Source organism: Nasonia vitripennis, chromosome 1 (genome assembly GCF_009193385.2).
Source record: "Nasonia vitripennis strain AsymCx chromosome 1, Nvit_psr_1.1, whole genome shotgun sequence".
Classification (NCBI taxonomy): Eukaryota; Metazoa; Arthropoda; class Insecta; order Hymenoptera; family Pteromalidae; genus Nasonia; species Nasonia vitripennis.
This window is the reverse complement of record NC_045757.1, coordinates 10,021,722-10,048,094: the sequence shown is the minus strand read 5'-3', so window position 1 is coordinate 10,048,094 and position 26,373 is coordinate 10,021,722. Positions and strand designations below refer to the sequence as shown.

At 44.2% G+C, this 26,373-nt stretch overlaps 1 protein-coding gene, 1 long non-coding RNA gene and 1 other non-coding gene across 8 annotated transcripts in view; 2 read left to right on the top strand and 1 right to left on the bottom strand.

Annotated features, from left to right (window-relative positions):
- LOC100120109 overlaps positions 1 to 26,373 on the top strand; it is a 405,862-nt gene that overhangs the window by 105,845 nt on the left and 273,644 nt on the right. For all 6 annotated transcript variants that reach the window (XM_016990241.3, XM_008217833.4, XM_016990242.3 and 3 more), the window contains one exon: positions 4,368 to 4,565. In XM_016990241.3, the coding sequence (XP_016845730.1) occupies positions 4,368 to 4,565 (198 nt within the window). The remainder of the gene's footprint in view (positions 1 to 4,367; positions 4,566 to 26,373) is intronic.
- On the bottom strand, positions 6,698 to 7,108 carry LOC107982214. The gene is made up of 2 exons (XR_001729760.2): positions 6,966 to 7,108; positions 6,698 to 6,864 (listed from the first exon to the last, which is right to left on the bottom strand). It is a non-coding gene; the product is annotated as an uncharacterized LOC107982214 (long non-coding RNA).
- LOC116417679 lies at positions 23,038 to 23,178 on the top strand. Its single transcript, XR_004227926.1, has one exon. It is a non-coding gene; the product is annotated as a U4 spliceosomal RNA (small nuclear RNA).

The following is a 26,373-nucleotide window of genomic DNA, read 5'->3' as shown; positions in this document are numbered from 1 at the left end:
GCACCACGCGATCCCTTTTTCCTTTTCTTGTCACCTTCCTTTCTCCCTCTCTCTCTGCCCCGTGCGTGTCGTCCTTTTTTCCCGTCTCTCCCCGTATGGGGTCTTTTAAATTATGAGGTGAGAGTTCACGGCTCGATGCTCCGGGGAAATATGCCTGCCGTCCGCCGGCGTGCGATACGCGCGTCGGCCGCGTGTGCGGCTAATCGCATTGTGTTCGCGAATCGGCCCCATAGCCAACGTCTTCGGACGTTGTTTTGTCTGTTGTTATACACGCGGCGATGCGCTTGGCACGTCGCGTTCTTTTTTATTTATTTCTTTTCGATGGGTGGGTAGGCTTGTAATTACTGGTGATATTTCATGTTTTGCTTTTTGCTCGCTGCTGCGTGACAGAGAGGGTAAAAGGTTTTTGATTTAGAAGTTTAATAATAAGCGATGAAGCTACATTGTTGTGTTTTCCAGGCCTTTTGTTCGTGTAATCTAAATTTTTAAGTCTTGTATTTTTCGAACTCCAGTCCCGACCCGTAGCTAATACCTGTTATGAAATCCACCGTGACATTCTTCTCCATCTCTCGTGCCGCCGTACAGCAACAAAGAAGCACGAGCGAAAAATGTAGAAGGAAAGAGCCGGTGTAGCTCCATCATAACGCAAGCGGAAAGCAAAATCTCCGGCCGGTGCACCGACTCCACTCGCATCACGTATCATCGACGTCGGCGCCTTCTATTTTCTTCGTAAATCCCGAAAGGAAGTCCCTCGGGGCGCCGCGCATTCGCGCGCTGTACGATGCACTTTACCAGACGTACACACACGGCTCTAGCCTATATAGGTATATCCGGCTACATACGCGCGCGCGCTTCGATCCGTCCCCCTCTGGGTCCTTTCGATTCGCTCTCGCTCTTCTCGCGCCCCTTTCTTCACCTCTTTCTCCGCGATCCTGTGCGCGCGCGTCTATGCAGAGTGCGTCCCTTTTTGCTCGATTTGTTTGCACGCTTGGTGAAACCGATGAATGAACGAGTGAACTTTGCGATTCCTGTCGAAGTTTGATGAGCTGTGACGAGCGGACGATATTGTTATGATGGCTTCGTCCATGAAAGGGATTTTTTTGGGGGCGATATTGCTCGGGGACCTGCGACGACGACGGTGGGGTTATTATTACCTTCTGAAACTTGTAATATGTACGCAGGTACGCAGACTTTGTTATGGCGAGTTACAATGACTTTTTCGCGAGCGGGTAATATGAAAGTAGAAAGTAGTGCGAGTACAGGCCGTTATACATATAATTCAGAGCCATAAATAGTTGTAGCTAATTTCAACCCTTTTATTTCTGCATCGAAGTGTCCAAAGATGCATTAGCTTCGCGCATAAATTCGAACTTTCCTATTCCTCCGTAAATTTACGTCCTCAAATTTTTAACAACACAGTGGGATCGATCACCTACATTATAACAGAGAGACGATAATCGCGTGAAACAATCAGGACGAGCTTAAGCCGGCGCTGCAAGCTCCCGAAAAAAACAGCCACAATTATAGGTCGAAAAATCATCAGCATCTCGTCCGTCAAGTTGCACGACAGCACGATGGATATACCGCAGTCCGAAGACCAGTCGGCGCGTGTCCCTGCGCGCTCGCTCTGGAAATGAGGGCGGAAGCACGTGGGCGAGAGCATAGAAGAGCCTCCACGGGTATAATGGTTACATCGACGTTATATGCTCTCGGCTCTCGTTCCCTTCTTTCCGTTAGGGCCGCACTGCTACACGCTGCCCCACTGCCGCGAAGACTCGAGATATGTTTATGCACTTGCAATCGATACACAATGCACCCACATTCTCGTGGGATCCTCCAGTTCTTGCGCGGCTCGCCTTGGGCGATGGACATACGTGGGCTCTTTCAATTTTTGGATTTTTAGTACACTCATAATAGTATAGGTACATTTGGAGGATCAGTACTTTCTCTAATAAACTGCTCTTCATAATCACGAAACCGCCGTACAACGACTTATAGCGATTTGCAATCAGAATCCACATCTCATCTCGCGAAAACGCACTTCGCGGAGTGAGCTATACTCGAGACGCGCACTAAAAATCCATCTCTCTCTCGGCATTATGTAAACGTGCGGCGCGATGCAGGAAAGAATTTACGAACTTTAATAGCTTCCTGTTCGTTAAAAAAAAGGGAGGAACAAAACCGAGCATATACACAGCAGCAGCGGTACGGTGTGTAGGTATATCGTGTATAGTAGGTGCGCGAGATGGTAATGCATACCGCAGATAAACGACGAGTATAGAGGCTCTCCCGGCGCTGCTGACTTTCATCTCGCGCTCGCAATATGTATGTAAATCGAAAGTATACACTTATAATAAATACAAGATGTAGATAAAGTGGTATTCCGCAGCCCGGCGCACGCGCGTGGAAAGCGATTATTATTAATATACGAGTGCGTATGCGCGCGTATGGCACTATATATTGTGTATCGCCGCGTGCGACTCGTTCGGGGAGCAGCGATAAATGAGAATCGAGAAGACAATCCCTCAAACTCGGCAGTTTATTTACAGTTAACGTATGCGGTGATCTCGGGAGTTGTAATGTACCGTGTTATCGCGGGCAAATGAACAATACTGAATTTTAGCCGTTGTTTTTATGAATACTTGCGCGCGCGCGCGCGCGTTATATGCGCGTCTTCTGCGAATCTTGCTTTGCATATACCGCAATGGCTGTGCTGTTGTTAAGTTTGAAGGCGTGAACGCGGTCGTAGGATTTTTTCTGTCATTTTTAGTACAAGTATATAAGAAATCTCATTGTAGTAGGAAAAACAAGCCAAATTTGAAAAACTATATGCTTTGATTTTGTTTTGAATCTCCGATCGACCATTTTGTTCCGTATCCAGACGCAGCAGTTGCTCATCAAACAATCTATACGGCCCATGGACCCTAAAAACTGCGCAACCCTATGGCGCAATCTCGACCATCCGTTTGCGGCGAGAAGCACTTGTGCTCGCTATAAGTGTTATGGGTTTCGGCCAGTGTCGAGTGGGGCCACAGCTCGTCGATTACCTCGCTCGATTGCTCTGATTTTATTATTTGCTCGCCACACCGGTGTCACGGATCCTCTGGTCGCATTACGCTAAACTTGTTTACCCCCTCGATCCCGGCTCTGTCTCCGATACAACGCAGGGGCTCGCCCCAAGTGATTTATCTTCTCCCCCTTCTCTCATTTTCACTTTGCTCTGTGGCCTGTGGGTCGCTTCCGTCTGGCTCTGAGAAACACTTGCCCTGGTTTTTCACGCTAGATGGCAGTTATTCATGGAGCGAGTACTGCAGTTTTTGTCTCGCTTACTTATGGGGCGGCGGGATTTATCGAACGCTCTTACAATCGTTATCATAATGAGGATCGCGCGAATCTGTTATTCATTGTAGCTTTGCGTAATTCAGCCAGATGTATGAGTGTTTACACACATTAATTTGCTATTCATATTTACATCTAACAAGTGTTAAAAGAAGCTTCACTTTTAAAAATATTAGTTTCTCACAAAATAATACGCCAATTTCGATCCCAAGATAACGCAGTTATTCCCGCGTTCCCAAAGTTCATATTCGGCTGATTGCAAAGTGAAGCAACTTCACCGTCTTCGACAACAGAGCAGTGAAGGGTGCATATACCGCTCCTCGTTATACCGTCCACCAAGCACCGACTTCCTTCCTTTCTCTAACCCTTCCATTAAACAACTCTCGAGAGCCTATGTATCCCACACCTCACGCATACGCGTCAAACCACGCGTTGACCTCCCGCGCACTCTGCGGCCCTCATAAATAAACATCCAACACCAACCCTTCCATCAACCCTGTACAGCTACCCTGGGCGCGATCGATTCCCGAATCGTCGAAAGTGCGCATCAGCTCGCATGAGATGAGGCACCGCAAACAGCGCTCGTTGTAATTAAATTCCCTTTGCCGCGCGTCGATGATGGCTCTCGGCCCGTCAATTAGCACGCGCGTACGTGCTTTTTGCGAACGCGACGTTATTTCGCACGTACGCGCAAGCTGCAAATGGGGCAGGTAATTTATTTACGCTCTGCGATGTCGACGGGCGTGATGTTTGATGATTTGCGTTCGATTGGGCTCGTTGTTGCGAGTTTGAGGTTGAACTGGTGAGGTCACTTGTGGGTTTGGAAATTACTGGAGAGTCGGGGATTAGTTTAGTTTAGATGATTGTATATTTATTAATTTCTTTTGCAACAAAAATTATCTGGTTTTAAACCTTGATGGTATATTAGTTCAATGCGAACTGAGTTATCAGTTATATCATAAAAGCAACATCGTAACTGAACAATATTTCGTTCGTTGCTCACTCCCTGTATTATCTCATGACTTCAGGTACGCGGAGATGCCGCCTCGTTGATACGCAGCTACCTCGGGCCGATTTACGGTGAGAGCGTGCTCGACATCCTGACCAGGCAAGCTCGCGACATCCTCGTCTGTGCCTATCACGGCAACCTCGAAAATTTCGTCAAATCCTATCTGTCGCCGGCTGTGAAGCTCCTCAGCGAAGTCAAACGCATCGCTTCTAAAAAGGTGAGTCATTTTATTCTCTTTATACTTATATATCCACTCATTTTTAACTGCGAGTTTATCGACTCGTTTCGTTCTAGAGCGTTCGTTGCTTTTACATAACAATGCTCGTAGAAAATTATTATGTACCAGCTCGCTCGCGAGTATCACTCCTTTTATCGCGTATCGTCCGGCGTCCGAGCACATTACACCGATATCAGAATTATCCCCATAAAGACGATAACGAACTGCCTGGAAAATTCCTCGACGTAAGCATCAGGAAAGATCTCAACGAATTAGCATCCGCGTTTAACGCTGCCGCGCATATAATCCCCTAGGAGCGAAAACCCGTTCATTGTTGGATCGGCATCGCGGAAGAGAATCGCGCGCGGCGTAATGATCCTGTCGCATGAAAATTTCACTCGCGTTAATATGCCGTTGCTGGAAAAATGGAGCTCCGGAGTCTCTCGAGTATGCGAGTGAGCTGTACGTGACGCAATATCCACTGCATCGGCGGAACAACAGCCTCGATTATTCGACCTACGGACGATTAATAAAATGCCTCGCAGGGGCTACTATACGCCTTATAAGATCTCGGCGCAGGATAAACGCATACGTGCGTGCGCGTACACGCGCGGAGAGAGTTTATGGACGTTTATGGAGAGCGGTGACGAAAATGAAAACAAAGGAACTCGGCTGTGCGGATGGTGTGCTGTAGGGGAGAGTCGAAAAGAGGATTTTTTCTTTCGAGATTAGAGAAAGATACGGATTTTATTTTCCATGTGAGTTTTATGGTTAAAAATACCAAGTTCCCTTTGTGATTGAAAAGTTTACAACTGCATTGAAACAAAACTGAAGGCGTATTTAATGGCGCTGATTAAAGAATTACATCGAGATAGAGAATTATGCAAACGAGTTAATAACACAGCCAAGATAATGAAAATCCGCAAGCGTAATAGCCGAGAGACAGCAGCTGTCTCTTCAAAAAGGAACTCCAGCCTGGAACAGCTAGCAGGTCCAGAATCAAGGAAAACAATTATCCGTCGAGCGTGTACAATTTTGAAAACGGGCATCAGAAATAAGGAAGCGAGAGAGAATGAGATACGCGGAGGTGTGTCGCAGGTGAAATGGCGAGTTATTGCCATTTAGAAATGCGTAATTACGATAAGGCCCCTCTCTCTCTCTCCCTCTCGATCGACTGTATGGGCGCGTGTAATGCGAACTGCCTGTATCTTTATTCAATGTCGAGGCACTGCGCGATTTTCTTATTTCCATTTGCTTTCGTCGGCGCGCGCGCTACCAGTACGGGCGCGCGTTTCAGATTCGACGTCCGATATCGGTGTATAATTAAACTTTTCTCACGTTAATTATCAGATCGTTTATTATTTCGGACGTGCATAAATCTCGCGCAAGTCCGGCTGCCGCCACCGTTCGCGAAAGAGCGAGAGATATTATTCTGCAGTGGAAAAATTCCAACGAGTGTCTCGTGACTGTGCGCAGCTTATCTCTGCTCGAAAGTCGATTTTATTATACATGTAGGTTCATTCTTTACGACCCTCGAGTTAAACGCACTGTCCAAAGCGACTAAATAAACATCGTGCTTTCCATCGACGTGGCCCGTCATCGTCGCGCGAAACGCAAAAATCACTCGGTTTAATTGCGAATTCCCAAACGAGGAGTCGCTATTAAGCCCGGCGATTTCATCCTCACCGGGGGTCTCGATATGCATCCTCCTCTAGCGAGGTGGAAAAAAGAAAGAACCGTGCAGGAGAGAGGCGTGAGCGCGTCGAATCGGCCACGTAACTCGTGTGTGGAGAAAAATCGGCTGGAGGGTGTCTGTGCCAGAGATACAGGCACTGGCGGCGCGGGCTTGATTCGATCGCGTGTATTGTTACACGTCGCGCGTCAGGCACTTTCGGCACCCTTTGTGTTATACAGCGCGCGGCTCTGGATTCGCTCTTTGTGTATACTTGCTTCGCTCTTCTTCTACTCGTCTGCTTTTCATCGGGTTGTGGTGTTGGGGTGCTTTCTTTCTTTCCTTTGCTTAGCTTTTAGTTTTTTTTAGATCGGTTTTTTTGGTGAATCGTGTGAGAATTTTTTAACGCATCGTATACGTTAGGTATGTGACACGAAATATAAACGTAAACGCTGGTAAATATTTTGTTCTGCATAAATAATACTTTATTTCAAAATATTTTTAACTTTAACTGTGAGTGATGTGCGTAGCTTACTACCACAGCTGACGTCCTCCCCTCCGCCTACCACCTCTGGAACGTTTGGTGGTGGTCACTTCTTCTGCTTCAACTTCGTCGTTACACTGCGCCTATACTAACGCTCATGATTATACAGTGTTGAAATAATAATTTATCGCGACTGATAGAAACTTGGAAAAGTCGTATACAAAATAAAAACGAGCTCTCATACCATCTGCGATACGGCGAAAACTGTGATCACGAGCCAGAGTAAAGTCTTCATCATCATCTTGTGAATTTGCAATAGCAATGTAGAAGACGAAAGAATAACTAGTGTGTAGTTAAAACCGGCGAAGCTTGACTAAACTCGTTCAGCCGACAATCGCCAGTTTTATATGCTTCTTATCGCGAAAACAAGAGCGTTAGTCATTTATAGTAGTTTATTTCTTTCGCACGATTCTTGCATCTTTTTCCCAAACAATAATTCCACGATCGCAAATACAAAACTCCTCGTCCGCGGCAGTACATTCCAGACCGCCAATCGACAATACCGCAAGACATCTGCATCACAATCCACCCCATCACATCTCCTCTGCCTGGCTTCCCCTTTCTCTACGTCCCGGACTCACGATCCATCTCGAGCAACTCTCTCGCCTCCTGCGCCATCGACAATCGGATTAACGCGCGGCAGCCACGTGCATGTCCCCTCGAAACACTCGAGGAGCGCTGCGCGGTTATCCACAGGAGCGAATTGCCATGCTCGGAGGGTTACACGACACAAAACGCCTTTAATTGGATGGGTCGCGATATGATAAATCGAGCCGAGTGCCTGCACACACAGCGATATTGCTAATCGAGGCGGTGCGTATTGCGGGAAGAGAGAGTTTAGTAGACGTGCGGAGGAGACTGATAAGTCGGCTTTCTTCCACTCGCTGGATGGATGCTGCGAGAGGCGTTAATATGGCGATGGGGTGGCTCGATTATTCGACAATATTAATACAGCGGGATATGTCGACATTCTTGCGAGTTGATTGTTTTGGGTTACCGGAAATTTGATTCTGAATTTAGTGTTTATTAGTGCCTACCTGCAAGTGAATTCTGTTCAACCGACAAACGGTAATTCTGTTCTATTCTAAACTGTATGCACTATATTCTTAATAATTATATGAAAAATGATTCTAAGCTCGTATAGTAAGCACATAAATTAAAATTAGCAACTTTTTCGAATTTCAAACAAAAGCGATGATTTGCGTATTACATACTGTAAATTTTGCGAGGAAGACGCGGAACATTTGCGGGTCGTAAAATTCAATTTTGTCCGTTGTAAACTTCAAATTCTAATTGAGACAAAATTAGCTTTCTTTCCTCGCACGCGAGATTTTTAAGGTCAAACAAAGTGCATTAATGCTCTTCGGAGGTGTAAATTGAAAGTCAAAAGTTGCGCAAGATCTCTATCATACGTACCATTTTTCATGTGTTTTTATAGATATTTCACACGTCTGTCATTTCATTCTCTGTTTTCCGTTCTAAAACGTCACGAAATAATTGACTTTGCCTTATAAGGATACTGAAATGTGGAACTACGCGGGAAACAGATAAACCCCATTTATTTGTCTTACAAATAAAATAACACTCGCTCATTGTTACGGAAATGGACCAACGAGGAATCAGCATAAAATCGTCAATGCAACGAAGACTCGTAAACCAGCTTATCTCTAAAACCGCAAAAGTAAGCCAATAAAAAGGCTCACAGCATGCTCAAGTCCACCAGCGCAACGAAATAAAACCGAATGCGCCGGATCCAAATGCACTCTCTCGCTGAGCTAACGCGTCTCAATCCGGTCTCCAAAGACTCCATAAAATCGTCAAGCAAGAGAGATGATATCCCATTTAGCCGCGGAAGGTTAAGGCCCACGGAAACGGAGATTTTTTACGAGCATTGTTGACCCGAATCTCTGACGAAACAATCCCGCGACGGAGAACAACAAGGAGACGAGCAGAAGAGAAAAAGTCGAGTACCTAAATAAATGCCCCACCAATCGTGTCACCATCTTTCGCGAGCACATAAAATCCCCACGACAAAACATTATTTATGCGAAAAGTGAGAGGGGGGGGGGCGGAGAGGAAGAGAGTCGAGAGAACGAACGTATAGCGATAAAAGGCGGAACGAAATCGCGATTGCATAAACACGTACCTCGAGACGCGAAAATACGTAAAAACAACTGCCAATCTCGCAAAACAATCAGTAAATAGATTGAGAAATAAAGAAATAAGTCAATCGTTTCTGAAATGGCTCTATCTGTGACTTTAATTTTTGTCGATTTAATTACAATCTAATAATCTCTGTATTTGCTTATACTACTTTATACGTAGCCAGCTGTTGTTTTCACGAAAACCGGGTATAACTATTTTGTCTGAAAAAAGGGCTTTAATAGTAATTAATAGTAGTTAGTCATTAAAAAAGTGCGAAGCGCATCAACGCACAATTATTTTTAAAAATCTCGGCCTAAACACATTGTTGTTTGTAGACGATTGATAGGATTACTTCTCGATGTAAGCATAGTACACTGTATACATACTCTCTGAAATATTCATACGTATAGGCGTAAGTTTAGAAAAATCGGCGATTCCTCGCCTCATCAAACTACCCTTATCCACACCGATATTTTCCTGCATACTTTCACACATCGGCGCGACCAACGGTATCGATTCATTCGCAGAATATTTCCTATACGAACCGCGCGGTACAGGGCAATGCTCATTACTGCTGGCGCGTGTCGTAACTATAATGTGCATCGGAAACCCGCAGAAGCTCTATAGGCTACCGAACGCACGAAAAACCGGCAACGGCAGCTTGAATAATCGGAGAAACGCACTCGAGCGATGCCTCCGCGCCAAAATCCCCAATCTCTATCGTCGATCACTCGGTAGTCGGTGAAAGAGCTGCTCGCCGCTTGTCTTTCTTATGTACATACTTCTTTGCGCGGATCTCTTTTCACGCGCGCGGCTGTGAATGAAAGCTCCTGCTGTCCGCGGCGGGAGATAAAGAAGAGGTTAAGGTGAAGGGCAGTATGTGGATCAGGATTCAGGAAGTTGAAGGTGCAATCTTGAGACGTAACTTTCTTCAACTTTCTTCAGGATTAATGGGAATGGAGCATGTGGTGCGGAAGCCGCGCTCTTGCTTTTCGCTGCGGGAAACCACGTGTATTTGCTGGCCAGGCCTATATATTTGTAATATTAAGCTGTCGATTTTGAATTACTGTATCGGATGCGTGCGAAAAATTATCGACCAGGATATTTTAGTGTGCATTTTTCGACCTGAGAATGCGGATAAGATGAATATTTATATTACACCTTCTGCAGCAGCGTACATGACGAAATAAAATTATAACTCGCTCCATCCTGCACATAACCGCGGGTGAAGCACGCACCGACTCCTAATAAAGCCATATCTCTTTCGCTGCAACATTGCCCCGCCACGATTCCCAGAATATCTCAATTAGACGCCTGCGCTATACTTGCTCCACATACTCCTACCTCATAGCCAGCACGCTGTATCCACTACCGCCTTTCGCCGCAACGTCCTACCTCTGAAACACCACAAAAGAGCTCGGCCGTCCGGAAACGCTGTCGATTTCAAGTTGAACAGCGACGACGGGGCGCGGATCTACGTTCCAAGGACACTCCATCAAAGTTGTGAACGTATACTACAAGCAGCGCGCAAAGGGCGACGTACCCACCTACTCTCTCGCGCCATAAATACGAGCGGCCGACACCGCGACCACCTACCTATGCATCGCGCTAACGAGACACGCGGACACAAAAGTGTCTCTCTTGCACTGAGAGAAAAATCATGGACTCGTTGCTGGTGAATCCACCATGGAGTATATCCTGCGCGAGCAGCCTGGAGTAATTCCAAGTGCTGCCGCCTGGACTGCGACTAGCGCTATGGAAAAATTGCAGGCGCTCTCTCCCGCCAATAATTCCATGGCGTAACCCCAATTATCGCGGCAGGCCCCTTGGAATTTACGGACCACGTGCATGCACGCGCGACAGCACTATGACTGGATTGTTTTTAGGTTTTTCGCAAAATTACGATTATCGTATAATCGTGAGTGTTTTGTGCGTGAGATAAGACGGAGGAAAAAGCAGATTTTCATTCAATTAATGCCATCAACTGCTGCTAAAATTATTAAATTAGCTCAGACTAAGAAAAGAGATATTCTCATTAAAGAAATTTTCAAAGTAAATTCAAATTGTATACAAAAAGCTTATTCTAATATTTTTATTATAGCATGCCAGTCAAGAATTGTCCCTTCGCAGAAGTAATCTGAGATTTTCTATTGACTTTCTATCTTAGGTCATCGTTCTTGAGAAAGTTGATAAATTCTTCAATATCAATTTATATGCATAATAAAAGCTCTAAAAGGTTGAAATTGCATCCAATATATTTGAAATACAACTTTTTAATGTATTTGCAAGTATATAGATTAAATAAACTAATGTTTAGAGGAGATCCTAAAAATTTTGCTTCTATCGGTGATTTGGTCCAAATTTCAACTTTTTTATTTAGAGACCTACAGAAATAAAAAAAAATACTGGCTAATTCTTCATCAAAGCAAGATAAAAAAAAGGTATCTATAATATTTTCTGTAAACCTAATAGTTTTTCAATTAAAAATCTGACAAATTTTGATTTTTCTAAGCTTGCATGATTTTTAATTGAAAAACTATTAGGTTTACAGAAAATATTATAGATACCTTTTTCTCCTCCTCTAAACATTAGTTTATTTAATCTATATATTTGCAAATGCATTAAAAAGTTGTATTTCAAATATATTGGATACAATCTCAACTTTGTGGAGGTTAGACTATGCATATAAATTAATACTTGAGAATTTACGAACTTTCATAACAAGGAAGACACAAGATTTCAACTAAACCATATATTCCAATTTCCTTCGAGTAAAAACATCTATCTATAACTGACATGAATATGCACTATATGCGGCAGCACCTGGAACTACTCCAGACCGCTCGCGCAGGATATGCTCCATGGGGACTCACCAGCAACGAGTCCATCATTTTTCTCTCAGTGTGCTCTCTTCTCTTCTGGGCAGACTTGTAGGTATGCGCGGCTAGCATGCGTTATTCATCGTGATGCTCCGCTTTCCAGCGGCAGTTGGCCCATATCTGCCAAATTGTCGTCTGCGGGCACGCGGATTGTGTCGCATTCGCATGCGGCTGGAAGTTTTATGGCCTTTTGAAGCGGAGGATGTGCGCGGGAGAAAATTCGACGATAGACTTTTTACCGTGTATTGTGGTTTTGGCCTGTTGGACTTTTGTTATTAAATTAGCCTTTGCCTTTGGCTTGACTTTCTTTTCGTTTAATTTGATTATAATTAATTTGTCGGGTGGGATTTGACAGTCGAGATATTTCACAGTTATGTGGCAAAGTTTTTAACGACTATATTTCTCAAGTTGATGGTGAATCGAAAGCTACGTCGAAGTGCAACATTCAAGTTGATTTTTACATTTCAGTAACACACTTCGGGAAGTAGCAATCCGGTGGTAGCGCATATCTATAGGAATTCGTAGAAATTCGCAAGATTGATTTTCAGAATTATCACCATTTCTTTAGAGCTTCCTTTCTCGCTACTTGTCTCGAGCTTAACATCGAAATCCTTTTTGCTGCCGTCACCGGAACCGAAGATACGAGGATGATTTCTTGCGTTGCAACGATCAGCTACAAATCATCGGCGAATATATACGACGGTGACTCGCCGGAGAGAAACTTGTTTCTTTTATTTTATGTAGCGCGTTTTCGTTTCTCACAGAGTCGGCGCTTTAGTATCTGACGAGTAACCTTCTCAGTCATTTGTATCATAAACGTTTTCAACGTTTAGTATAATAGGTGTGTGTTGTACGCGAATAACTAGATTTGCATATTTTAAGGTGGCTTGATCGTAATATCTAGCTCAATTCATTTTATTTGATTCCATATTTACCAATCAACCGTAATAAAGAGGCAATTGAGTAATGTTATAGCATAATACGTTAGACGAAAGTGTATAAAATAGATAGCATGGTCTTGATTTTTCTAAACGCGTTTTTATTCCAAATGACAAGCTATAAATATTATTTATACGTATGAGAATGAAATTAATTGATATTTAATGATTATAATGCTTAAATCAGCTATAATCTAAGTAGTTAAACAGAGCTAAAGGATATATAAATAACACAATATATAATTTCGTCATAAAAAGAAGGTTTATTTTGTTTTTAGAGAAATCAAATTAGTTTATTGTGAAAATTTTGAGATTCGGACAAATTGTAAGTACTTGATTAAAAAAAATCGGGTTGAAGAAAATTTGACATCATGTATGAATTACTTTTGATTCGTGTAGAGATGAGTCTAAGAACAGGCTAGTAACTTGTCAGTTCTTAGGATTTAACGTAGTTACTACCTAATAAATGGCCAGTTCTTAGTAAGATACATGCCAGGGTAGAGGTCCGTTTCTATATGACATTGGTGGAGTCACTAATTTTTTTCTCACTTCAAGAACAAATAACGTTGTGGGAAAGCACTCATTCTTTTTCTGAAAACAAACAATTAATGCCCTTGTTATTGCTTCATTTGATAGACTGAAACACAACATTTTAATTTTTAGGTCTAAAAGATTAATATTACCTGACATTTCCTTGCACGATACAAGCTACGGCAGTACCAATTCCGATCTTCACATTCTGGAAGTGGGCTGCATTGAACCTGTTTATTTAATAAATAGTTTGATTCGACATATCGCTTGATAATCAGGTGCTTAAGAAATAAAATATCAATATTCCTCACCATTTCGGATATAAAAATTAAAATAACGAGTAGCAAATATACAGCCTTCATTCTGTACAACAGAAACTAAATAATAGCTTATAAGAAAATGATCAGTTCTGCTTTCGAACAGCTGACACCCTAAACTGATTCTAGAGAATGGTTACACTTGTGTCGAGGCTCTACTTATTAAGCGTAAATTTGAGCTTATTTTAACACAGAAAAAATTGAAAAGCGCAAGAGTATAATTGTGAGTAACTTCAGCGTCGGGAACCCTCCTCTACTGACGCCGAAGGATGACTGAGGCTTGTTCTCCGCTGAGGACATTACTAAACCCCTCGACGCTTCCCCAACAGCTGACCGAAAGAAAGACGCCCATATCCAGGTATGCGACACGGTGGCAATGAGACTTGAGAGAACGGACTGGCGTCTTTTTGTTGCACCGCTGTCGCTTATCTGGGCATCTGTTTGCTGCATAGCTTTGTCTATCGTCAAACAAAGGCTGCATCTCCAAAAGCTTAAAATCATAAAACGGCCCAACTCGACGGCGCGCTCGGCAATGCATCTGCTGCCTGTGATTTTCCTATCCTATACTGATCCAAAGCTAGATTTTGAAAAATATCTTTTCTATAAATACTTGAAATTTTCGTCTGCGAAGATTTTTTTCTTTTTTCACAAATCACTTTATATTACATTGCACATATATCTTAATGCAGTGCGACTTGTTTCAAAATGCGCACCTCAAAACTGTTCAATAAATCAGCGTGCATCGTGTTGACATGACAACATCATCATCCTTTCCCGTAGTAGATCTTTCAGTTTCGTTCCACATCGGAGGAAATCCTATACAGTAGAGAAGCATTTCAGGAAATGTGCAAAATCAGGTCAATGTAACCATTACAAAGCTGAACTTCGAAAGAGAGAGAGAGAGAGAGAGAGAGAGAGAGAGAGAGAGAGAGAGAGAGAGAGAGAGAGAGAGAGAGAGAGAGAGAGAGATACGTATCATCTTGAAAAGACACTCAATGCCAAAAAAGAGAAAATCCCAAAAGCCGCGGGAAGATCGTAAAGCTTCGAAAAACCGATCCAGACTCGTGAGACGTATAATGTTCTTCGACGCCCCCGCAGTGAGAGAGTAGTGTACACACGTACGCGTCGAACGCGGAGAGGAGAGCGAGAGAGGATCAAGATAAGAGACGATCAGCGTCATCGAGCGTTTCGTTTGGCTACTTATACATCGGCGATAATCGAGCGGTGCATACGTATACGCGCGCGTGGAAAAGGTGTCGCGACCGAGAAGCTGGTATATATAGGTGCTACGCTATACGGAGTGAGGGTTATAACGGTGAAAACCGCGACGAGCACAAAACCACGCTATATCAACTACGAACGCATCGTTTGCTCTATAATGATTTCTGGAAAATTTAGTCGATTGAATTTCGACATTCCAAGAAAATAATTCTGTATACATGGATACGTACAATTGCCAAATTAATAAATGCAAACAATAAACGACTATAAACAACAAATAAAGAAAAAGAAACGAGCTCGGTGAAAAGGATGGAAACTCCGTAGTACGGCATCGGGTGTAATCAGCCAAGTCCATTACCCGCAGAGCTGTCTATAGCCACTTTTCTAAGCCACGGCACGCGCTCGATGTCCACACTATATATTCCTCTGGTCTCCGCGCGTTTCGGTTGTTAGAGCTAGTCGCGCGTGAAAAACGGACGACGGCAGAGACGGCGCCCGGGGCAGTATTCCAGTTGCGCGCGATGAAATTGCTCCTTCATTGCTACCTTGGCATCGAGTCGCTGCCGACGTTAATAAAGGTGCTGCACCGCGCCGGGAGAGTTGTCGTTTTTTTTTCCTATGGCTCCGAAGCCTTGCCGCACGCGCACGAGACGTCAGCGTTGGTATACAGCGCGAGCCGCGCGGAGTAATTATGTAATGGGACGGGTTCTTTTTGCACGCGGGATAGGCGGCTCGGATTTATGCGCTTAGAAGCTTTATTCGCGCAGGATGATGGACAGATCGGTGCCGTGATTCAATTTCAATTTGCTAAATGGATACTTAGTGGAACATTATAGGCTTTGTGCGGAGATGGTAAATTGATATTTGTGGAAGAAAAACGCGCCCGACGATGAATGCGCGGCTCTCACTCGTCTAGTCGCACGGCAGGAAGTATTTTTGTTTTTCCGATCGCGTTACTTTGTAAATCCGATGCTGCATCATGGTGTAATTTGTCCTTCGGACCGAAAAAAATATACAGTACATATAGTAAAAAATACATCGCTCCAAAACAATTCTAAAAAACGTTCTCTCATTCCAATCCGGCGTGCCACACACGCGAAATCGTATTCCAAGATGCTTCCCAGTAGTAAACACCCGCAGCATAGCAGCAATTGGCATTCGGCGCGAAAGCGCGCGCGACAGAGAGCGTCGTGTGGCGCGAGTTATTCGAAAGCTCGCTCCTTGCAAATCAGATTTCACCGAAGGCACACCGGGTATGCGCGATCTCGCACGCACGTTTACGCATTCAAACTGATTGACAATGATTGAAGCGCGCGAGTCCGGCGCTTATATATACCTGCGCGACGCCCGTCTTTTTCTCTTTCTCCATGCGAGGGGGCTTTCGAGTGCTGTCGCATGCTGAGTACTTTTCGCGGGGAGAGATTCTTGCTGTGACGATGTATTGTTTTTTTTTATTTTCGAGGAGCGATCGCTTTGTTGAGAACAGTGCTTATTTAGTAATTTCGAATGAAAAGGCGATTTTTGAAAAGAGTATAATTGAACTGAATTGCAACGAAAGGCTTAATTTTTATTGAAGCTCACTGCTGCGCTGTGAGTTGGCGAAATGCTAAAAGTTACATGAATTTTAATGAGGAATATCCTAACGCACGCAGCTTTCTCAAATTGTTTATCCGGCATAATAGACGGCACGTAATTTGATACGCTTCCCGTCGACGTGTGAAAATTTTCAATCTATAGGAAGATTAAAAGTCAAGTTCCCGAACACCCAACTCTACCATAATACGAAGCAATATTTCCGAATCCCTCGACCCGTCGCGTAAAATCGTTTAACATTCAAAGCAACGCGCAGCGTATATTCCAATCCCCTCGGCTTCTTTTTCGTCGCCCCGACGGCGACAGTATAGCTGAGCGTATGTGCCATACACCAGCACTTGCTTTATTCCGTCGTCACACGGCTCTCTCGCATCGCGCGCGTATCAGCTACGTCGTCTCCTCGATTTCCATTTCGTTGCTCGTCGTCGCGCCCGCGTGTCTCCCCTCAGCCCTGAAATTCCCGACTCTCTCTCTCTCTCTCTCTCTCTCTGGAAGATCTGCCGAAGATCTTTCGCGGCTTCTCCTCCTTCACCTTCGCCGCTGCTGTTGCTTCTTCGTCTCTTTGTCCGAAGCGTTTCTCTTAGCGCCTTATTCCTTCGTCTTTCTCTTTCTTGTTCGATGTCGGCGCGGCTGTCGCGCGGCTCTTTTTCCTTCTTTCCTCTTTCTCTCTCCCTTTCTTTTTTTTCCGGAGAGACATGCTCGCTTATATTCGAGGATTCGCTCCAGCGCCGTGTACAGCAGTTTCCGGTTTCGCAGTCGTTTTGTGTGTATATGAGACGCTCTCGCGCGGATTTCTGTTTTCTGCGCGGGAAGAAGCTTGTCTTTAAATCTCCCTCCAGGGTGTTTGTTGTTGGCGTCGTCTGATGAATTCTTCATGATTCTGCTCTTTTTCAGAGAGAAAAGAGGAAGCGAGAGACGTTTCAACGGTTTCTTCGCGGAGTGATTGTTGCGGCTGCACCGGCGGGTTCCGGGCGATAAATATATTTGAATTCAATTGTGCGCGCGTTATGCAGCCCCCGGATTGTTAAGGCGTAATATACAGTGCGGTTTAATAACACGAATGCTAATTTACACTTTCCTCGATGCAGACTTGCGTTTTTCGGTTGGTAATAACAGAAAGAAGTTATCGTTCGCGGACTTTACTATCCGCCCGTAAATTTCACAAAACGGTCTTTCATAAATATTTGAATATACAATTGCACGCTCTCGTCGCGGGCGTGTGTAAATTCTGCGCGCTTGTAGCCTTGCACTTACGTAAGTGAGAGAAAAATCGGAAAAACTCCTGCCATTGGTGCAGTAATTTATCAGAGGATTACAGAGCCAGGGTCGAGGATATTAAAGAAAGTGAAGACGCGTAAGTTATTCCGTAAAAAAGTACGCTGACTTGTGATATACGCGACAGGGCTGTATACGTATTTTCCAGCCGCACTTATGATTTACGCCTCGGAAGAGTCTTTCGATAGAGCAGATCATAAACATACATTGTGTGCCGCGCTGAGCACACATACGGTCCCTCGAGTCTGTATCTCCGCTATCGAAAGTTTACCGTGTGGATCGACACTTCCCGCATACAGAGATCACGTAAAAATTCGGGGGAAGAAAATAAACAGGGACGCGACGCTATTGCTTTCTTTCCGATATCGTGTCGTTATCCTTTTTCTCCTACTTCAATTTCTTGCCTCCTCGACGACGGAGAAGCTTTCAGAGCCGTCACACGCGCAGCCTTGAAAAAGCCCCAAGTGTTTTTAAAGAAGATATAATCATAGGAGAATTCAGCCTTGCTTGCCGGAATATATAAAATTACAAAAATTTCAGTAAGTGAATACTGCTCGGGGAGCGCGTGCACGCTGCAGCTTCTCGCCCTCCTAAGCATAAAACACGGCGCGCGCTCGGCGCAAAGAAAGCACAGAGTACGAAGCTCAGTTTTTTTGCAGCTCCCGTCTCGTTACTTCGCAAATTTATTAACCAACAAACGACCTCGAGACTGCGCGCGCGGTTGTACTTCAAAGGAGGGGGAGCGCATGTGTGTAAGAAGCGTAAAGTTTGTAAGGAGAGCAAAAAACTCACTTTCTCCAAGGACTATACGGTATATAATTAATAGGTGTTCGGCTGCCAATTCCAAGGACTCGCACATAAGTTACTGGCTAAGAGGGGGATCCTCGCGGCACGGCTACGAGAAGGAGTGCAGGCATTTTTCTCCAAGAAGAATTCGTAAGAAATTTGTTTGATCGATTCAATCTACCGCGTGCGAGGCTAATTGAAAATTGCGTCGTTATTTACCCAAAGTCGACGCAATCCGATGGCTAGGAGCGATATCCACGGGGGATAGAAATTTAAGACGCGGCGTCGAACGGCGTTTTAGAGAGCGTCGGTGTATCCGGCGCGCGTTATACCCCGCGTTTCAGATGACAAGCGGCACCGCGTGGCTCTCGAATCTAATCGCGATCTTCGATCGCTCGTGTGTGCACTGAAAAAAAACACAGTCGTTTCTGCTGTAAAGTCCGGTAGTTTTAACCGTTCTGCCACCGTAGCGACTGTTCAGTAAGAACAACGGTGTGCCACTGGTAGTTTTGGCGAGTCGCGACTCGTAAAATTGGTCGCTTACGCGGGACACCAGCAAAAACTTTTGGGGAGTTTTCGTACAATGACGGATTACTGGTGCGAGTTCAGTTAAAATGGCTGTGTTTTTTTCAGTGTTTGTATATTGTGCCCGCATCGACGCTCCTGTAATATACAATCCGCAAGAGTATATCTGGCGTGTCACGCGTGAAAAGGACGATATTAACGAGTGAGAGAGGCTTTTTGCAGGCGAAAAGTTTGTGGAAAATTAAAAATTGAGTGGCTTATTGTGACACTTTGTCTTTTTTCATCTCGAGAGGTTTAACCAGGAAAAAGTATAAGCTTTATCGCGCAGTGAATGCAACGGTGTTTGTAATTTTTCGTACGAGTCATCCAGATCCAAATTAAATGAACGCACGTCGAATTCACAAGGTATTAACAGCTTCCCTCAAAAATTAATTTACTGCAACAGCTCGTCGTATTTAACACACGTGTCTTTCGTGTGTATACGAGCCTAAAATTCTGCAAGTCACCCGATGAAAAAAAGCTCTGTTGAAACATAAAAAGTCTTACACGCGCGTCGCAGCTAGGTCATTAATTACCGAGGGTCTTTTGTGACGCGGGGCGTATCAGACATCTTAATTGAAAGTGAAGCCTCCTCTGCGTCGCCGACGCTACCGCTGCGCATCGACAGCCGTTGCCTCCTCTCTCTCTCTCTCTCTCTCTCTCTCTCTCTCTCTCTCTCTCTCTCTCTCTCTCTCTCTCTCTCTCTCTCTCTCTCTCTCTCTCTCTCTCTCTCTCTCTCTCTCTCTCTCTCTTTCTCGCACTGCGTTACACGCACGCTGCAGAAAGTCAACGAGGAAAGCTGGGCTTTTACCGCGTAAACGCGAGTTCGATATCTAGCGGCTACTTTAAATCAGACAACAAGCCCTATAATTAAGTTCATCAAACGGCGTTTAGTTGATTCGAGAGTTTGTTGTGCAAGCGCGAATTTCACTGAATTTATATATTTTTGATGACATTCGATATTTTGCGTAGAATACTTGAGAGGATCGACGGAAATCCAGCACTAAATCAATCAGAATTTCTCAGCGCACAGCATCGCGCTCGACGATGTATGCCTCTCACTTCTAATTTCCTTTTGCCAAACCCTCCCACCGAGATTTTTCAAAACACATCAGCCTATACTCCCAGCACACGTGCAGCAGCACGGCTCTGATGCACTCGCGGAAGCACCATTAAACCCGCGAGCGTGCGTAATAAGCACCTGCGATGGGATAACTTGGGAAGAATATTTCGCTGAGCCGCAGCGTTATTTTAATGAGCTTCCTCGCCTCTTTTACGCTATATGCCAACACCGCCGGCGCGACAAACTGTTGCGCGAACGCCGGATCAGTCGGGAGAATTCGGATCGTTTACGGGCGAGTATAATTATGTTGTTCTTCATTTCTGAATACGTTGAATAAATAGGTTTCAGTTAGCATCCATATCCGCCGGTAGTTGTTATTATTATGTGCCAATAGTTGAGCTTTCGAGAACTACCGGCAATATTAATTAACTCCCGCAGAAATCAAGCATATCGAGTGAGTATCGAGTGGCTCTTATCGCCCGAAATTTTTCCCCTGGCAGAGTGATTAATTATCATAACTTCGATCGCGTAATTAATCTTCTCGTTAAGAGCGCTATGCAAACATGAAAACAACCACACTCTCTCTCTTTCTCAAATGGCCGGCATCCCGGGCTGTAACCGCAAAGCTCGTCGAAAGTCCGTTTCCAATAATCGTGCCCAGTACTTATCTCTTAATCATAATCATCAACATCCTCTCCTCCTAATCATCGACGTAAGCACTCCTTTCTCGAAAGTTCAGCCCCTCACACACCGGCAGCGGCAAACTACAGTCGTACAAAAGCACATAAACACACACACACACCCACACAGACGAGTTCCGATCGTGGATCACGTTTCGGGATCGCGCGTGTGCCGCACACGCCGGATCATTTCCCTGCACTGCCGCGCTCGGATGCAGAGCGCGCGGCAAGTCCGTTTTTCTTAATTGGAGAGGCCTACTGCTCGCGCGACCCAGTTGCCTGCATCTGCGAACGCTTCGCCGCGGAGACAAGCGCTCGTTTTTTTTCGCGGCGCATACGAAGGTCGCATTGTCCCACGCTCGCGAAAGTCTTTCTGCGACACGTGAGTGTGGATACTGTATTATGTCTGTGTTTGTGTGTCTGCGGGCGTTGTCAACTGGCTCCCTATGGGCATGGCGTTCACTCTCCCTTTGAGAGTTAGGTGTGTCACCGCGTTGCAGCGGATCTCGCTTCCGCTTTTAAGGATGTGCTCTCCGTGATTATTCGTGTTGCGATATTAATTATTGTTATGCGTAGAGATAGTCGTCAATACGCATGGGATTCTGAGAGTCGAGTAGTTGCTTTCTCTGACAACTTACTTTCCCCGACGACTAGTCGATCCATCTCTTCATTGCATTATTAAGCGCATCGAAGTCATCGTCGACTCGTCGAACAAAGTGGTGAATGCCAGTCACTCGCTCGGATACGAATTTTAAAATCAGCCCCTAATTAGCATCGATGCAGGAAGAAACAGCAGGCTCACGCGGTACCGTTCCATTCGTCGCAGCGCCAAAGCCGCTCGTTAAATAAGTATTACGCTGATTGCGCCACCCCGTCAGAAAAAGAAGAGAGAAACAGAACAACTCCTCGAATCAGTGCGCGCGCGCACCGAGGACCGGTCGCAACTTCATCGGTGCTTCAGACATCTCCATTTTTCACCAGCAAGAGAAAGAGAGAGATACAATCATCTTGTTCAAAGTTTCGCGGCACGTTCGACATCTTCCGGAACATCGTCCCGCATATATAACAAGCGCGACGAAGACGACGACGACGGACGATTGCTGCCGTGAGCCGGACCTATACGGGAGAAGGGAAAACATCAAACCTGCGCGCGGAGAAGCGGGTTCTCGCAACTTCATCAGCTGCAGCTGAAAGAGCTGTTCACCCCGCTAGCTTCTGTCTGTGTGTGTGTGTGTGTGTGTGTGTGTGTGTGTGTGCGTCGAGTTACGGTAAATGCAGATGCGTATACCTGCGAGTTTTTGAGTTTGTATTAGCCATTAGGAAGTAGCTTGTGATTCGCTATCTTATCTGTACCGAGAAACAGTTTTTTATTCTACTCTGATTGAGTGTACTGCTTAGGGAATTTACGGTGTGTCACGCTACTCAGTCTGAATTATTGTTCAAAGATGAAAAAAATTAATCATCGACACATTATAAGATACCTTATACATGTAGCTTTTTGATAAGTTTTATGAAAAAAGCTATACACTATAAAATTAATGCTCATAACTGAGGGCAAAAAATTGCAGTCGCATACGCACTACAGCGTGCAATAAATTTCATGCAATATCGATGAACGTAGGCATGCATACCATCCGCGCGTTTTCTTCTTTGTACCGTACACACTTCGAATATATCGTCTCGAGGCCCAACGTGTTAATAATGCAACATGATGTTGCTACTTAATTCAAAATCAAGTTTCCTGGCGATTAAACAAGTCGGCAGCCGTGTTAACACACGCATCTTTACCGTTTGCCGAACCGTTATAGAGTTTTAAATACTGTCATTGTTATAAGTAATGGCAAATTTAAGTACGCACACAGCTACTACTACGTAAATGTAAATATTCAAATACTTCTTATAACTCAATTGCGATTTTATTTATTATTCCGACAAAAGTTGAAAAAAAATGTTTTCAAATTTTCAATCAATCTAGTAAATTATACAATAAAAAATCACGATATCTATTTTACAACGAAATTTCAATAAAATATTCTAAATTATGAGAAAAAAGTTAAATCCCTTTACCATCAGACGTGAAGCGCGTCGCTCTGTTATTTGAATTGCCGCGGCAAGCGGGTGCGCGCGCCACACCCAGTTTGAAATTCCCGCATCGATCGATCACCCGTCTCGGCCGCCAGGTGGCTACGGCTGGTATTTTCGTTACGCTCTAGAGATGTAGCAACGTGGAAGGTACGTAAGGAACTGGCTGAGCCGTACTCTTTAGCTTTGCGCAGTGGCGATATCGTAACCAATGAGGTTCTACCGAGGTGCGATTATTGCTAGTTGAAAACTTTTACCAATACCCCGCCAAGACGTTGTGAAATACCAACGGCTACGGCAATTTTTGACGGCCCTTACGAGGGTCACAATAAATAAAACCAAACATAATAATTAAAAGTTGAAATGTTGATGTTGAAAATTATTCTGCTTTTGAATTTTTTTTAATTTTCCATTATTAATAATTTTCTTCTTATCTGTAAATTATTCTTGTACAGTTGTTCTTTTGTTTATTGTTAATTGATGTAAAGATTTAAATTGAAAAATTTTGAAAAACTCTTCAAAAATGTTAATATTTGTTGATACGTGAATTGTTAGTTTACTTTCTAAAGTTAAAATAGTTAATATTCGAATACTAGTCTAAAACAGTAAAGTGTGTGAAACATTTGTATACTAATCATTAAATGTACGTTTTAAAAAGTTATAAAATTATACTCAATTTAATGAATGTTTATTACGAAAACTTGGACATTGTATTGTAAAATGGAAAAGTGCAGTAACTAAACGGAAAATTAATAACACCCAGTTGCATATTTTTACTCATCGAGTAAAGCTCGCCTTTCGTCGACACCGCGCAAAATGTTTGCTTGCCGCCAGCATTCCATTTCCCACTACACAAAAGCGTTATTTATGCGCTCGTCTAGACGCTCTAGTCGGCGGATCGTCTCTTATTTATAGAAGGGCGCACTGCACACGCGGGCTCGTTCGATTAATAAAGCCGAGTGCCGCCGCTGCTTCCCGTGAAGTGCCGAGCAAAGCGGAGGCACTCGATCGAACGATCGAATGTCCGTGCTGGCAGTTTCCTTCGTTATTACCGGCTCCACCCACCCTCTCTCTGTGTGTGTACACTTTTTTTTATCGGCATGCGGGCGATGCCAGTCGGGAATTTCGTCGGGAAAAGGAGGAACGTGAGAAGATCTCTCGTTCGGGTGGCGCGGCGTCGGTTTAGCCAGCCTAACAGCCAATCATGGATAAGTGAATTGAATTTCCGCCGGTCAATCTGTATTTGTTGAATGTCAGTGTTGAACATTTTCGGTTCGAAATTGCTCCATAGTCTTAAATTAAATTTATGAGTTCGAGAGTAGGAAGCGTCGAGTTTTCAAGGTATCTATATCACTTATCACAGTTTAGAGTGGAACTTTTTCAACAAAATTTATTGTCTAGTCACGTGGGTCACGTGTTTTTCTTAAATTCTGCGAGAGACACGTGAGAAATTGTCGCTGTACACCTATACGAGTACCTATTGATGTGAAAAAAACACGCCCCCAATTTCCGTTTAAATCGTCTGCCATATACAGCGCCAGCGTTTGCAAACGCCGTAGCACAACCGTCCTAGGTAAACAATCCTCCAGCCGTGTTTGTCCATATATTTCGACAAAGCGGCGTTATTTCGGCAGGGGGGCGCGCTCGCTTCTGTTCTCCCATGTATCCTCTATCCGATTCATTGATCATGGCACTTTCCGTTTCGTACATAGTTGAGATAATACGTAGGATTCTTTGTCTTTATTGAATAAATAGACCGGAGTTCCGATTCTTCAAATGCATCAAAACGGAAACGTACCAACGAGATGAATATTTCTTCTCATTCGATGGATTCACGCACATCTCGAGAGCTATCGGCGAGTCGTAGAACCTCACGACGAGGTCCCCACGCGATCAGACGTTTCGAATCCGTTTGATATGCGACGATTTCAGCAGTTTCTCTCCTCTTGTTTCTGCTCACTCCCTCCTTCTTCTTCTTATTCTCGTCCTCTCCGCAGGGCCGATCACAAGTGAAATCGAACGGGAATGCAGCGGAGAGCGCGGCGCTGCACTGCTCTCGGCTCTCGTGAATGGGAAAGACCGGATGAAGGATGCTTCATTCAAGGAGCATAACTGTAAACCAGTGCCCGGGGATTGTTACTTAAAATTGATAGCTCGGAATTTATTGCTCGCGCTTTTGCCCGTTTTTTTTTAATCGAGAACTCCCTTGTTCGTCGTCTTCGAGCCTGATAATGAATGATTTAGTGCGAGATTTCCATCGGGTAATTAAAAATTATTTATTTTATGGGATCACTCGCCGGGCTTTTATTTACTCGGCTGAATGCGCTCGCTCAGCGTGTACGGGGTTTTTCGGAGAGCCGCGGACAAGTTATTGGCTGCTCTTGCGAAGCAATCTGTCATTGGTGTATTTTATAGCCTAATGATTCTTGCGCAGGGCTGTAAAGCTTTCGATTAGTATTAAATGTCTTCTATCATAATAAACGAAATTTATCGAATGTATTCGAGCGTGTGTGTTTTCTGGAAATAGGCAAGATACATTGCTGCGCGAAAAAATTCCAAGTTTTATATTTTAGACTGTTTGATATGATTATTTATGAACAATAAACGACGACGCAAATGTGAATTTTTATTTTTTCGTTGTTTCAGGTAAGTTGGAGAAAGTGCAAGCCTATGCAGATATTCGTAGCAGTTTTAATGGGATCTCTATATTCGAAGACTTCGTTTAATGGTGTTCGTAAGTCACATCTGAATTGCACATTCGATTCTATCACTTCAACATTTTACGAAAATTCCAAATTAAAAAATTCCTTCAAACTCTTTGCGTCAAGCCCTTAAAACTGAAGAAATCATTGAGTGCTTTAGCGCCCATCGCACTAAAAAAACAGCTGAAAAAAGGCAAAGTTCTCAATTGCAGCCGCCGGCGCGCAAAGTTCGCCACCGAGCCGCTGCACTTTTAATTGCCCCCCGTCCAGCGCAGTACGAATGATTTAGGGCACATTCTGCAGGTAGGGTTAAGCCGAAGCACGCGAAATTCGCTAGATAAGAACGCAGTCGCTCGGTAGAGAATGTGAGAAAGGATCGCTGCAACTTTTTATCGCGCGAAAAAAGAGGGAAGGACGCGAAAAACGAGCACGCGACTAGCTCATTTTTCGGAGCTGCGACTACCGATTTTCACTTGCGCCTCTCGCTCGTTTAGAGATTCCGCGAGGATAAGATCGGCGCCGGAAAAAATTAAACGCTTTAACTTTGCGCATATACGTTTCAAAGCTCTTGTTTTTTTTGGCGGATAGTCTCGCTGAATGGGCTTGTGTTGGTGATGCGAGAAAGATAACTTCTTTTCGTGTATGTGGCTCGATCGTAAGTGTCGTTTAAGAGATTCGGCGTTAATATTGAGCAATTTCACGCGAACTCGATTCTTCTTGGTAGAATATGTAATTGCTCGATCAGACCGTCTCAATAAAAGTCAAAACTACGAGCCACGTGCATGAGAACCGTCGATTTTTTCCACGAATTCCTCA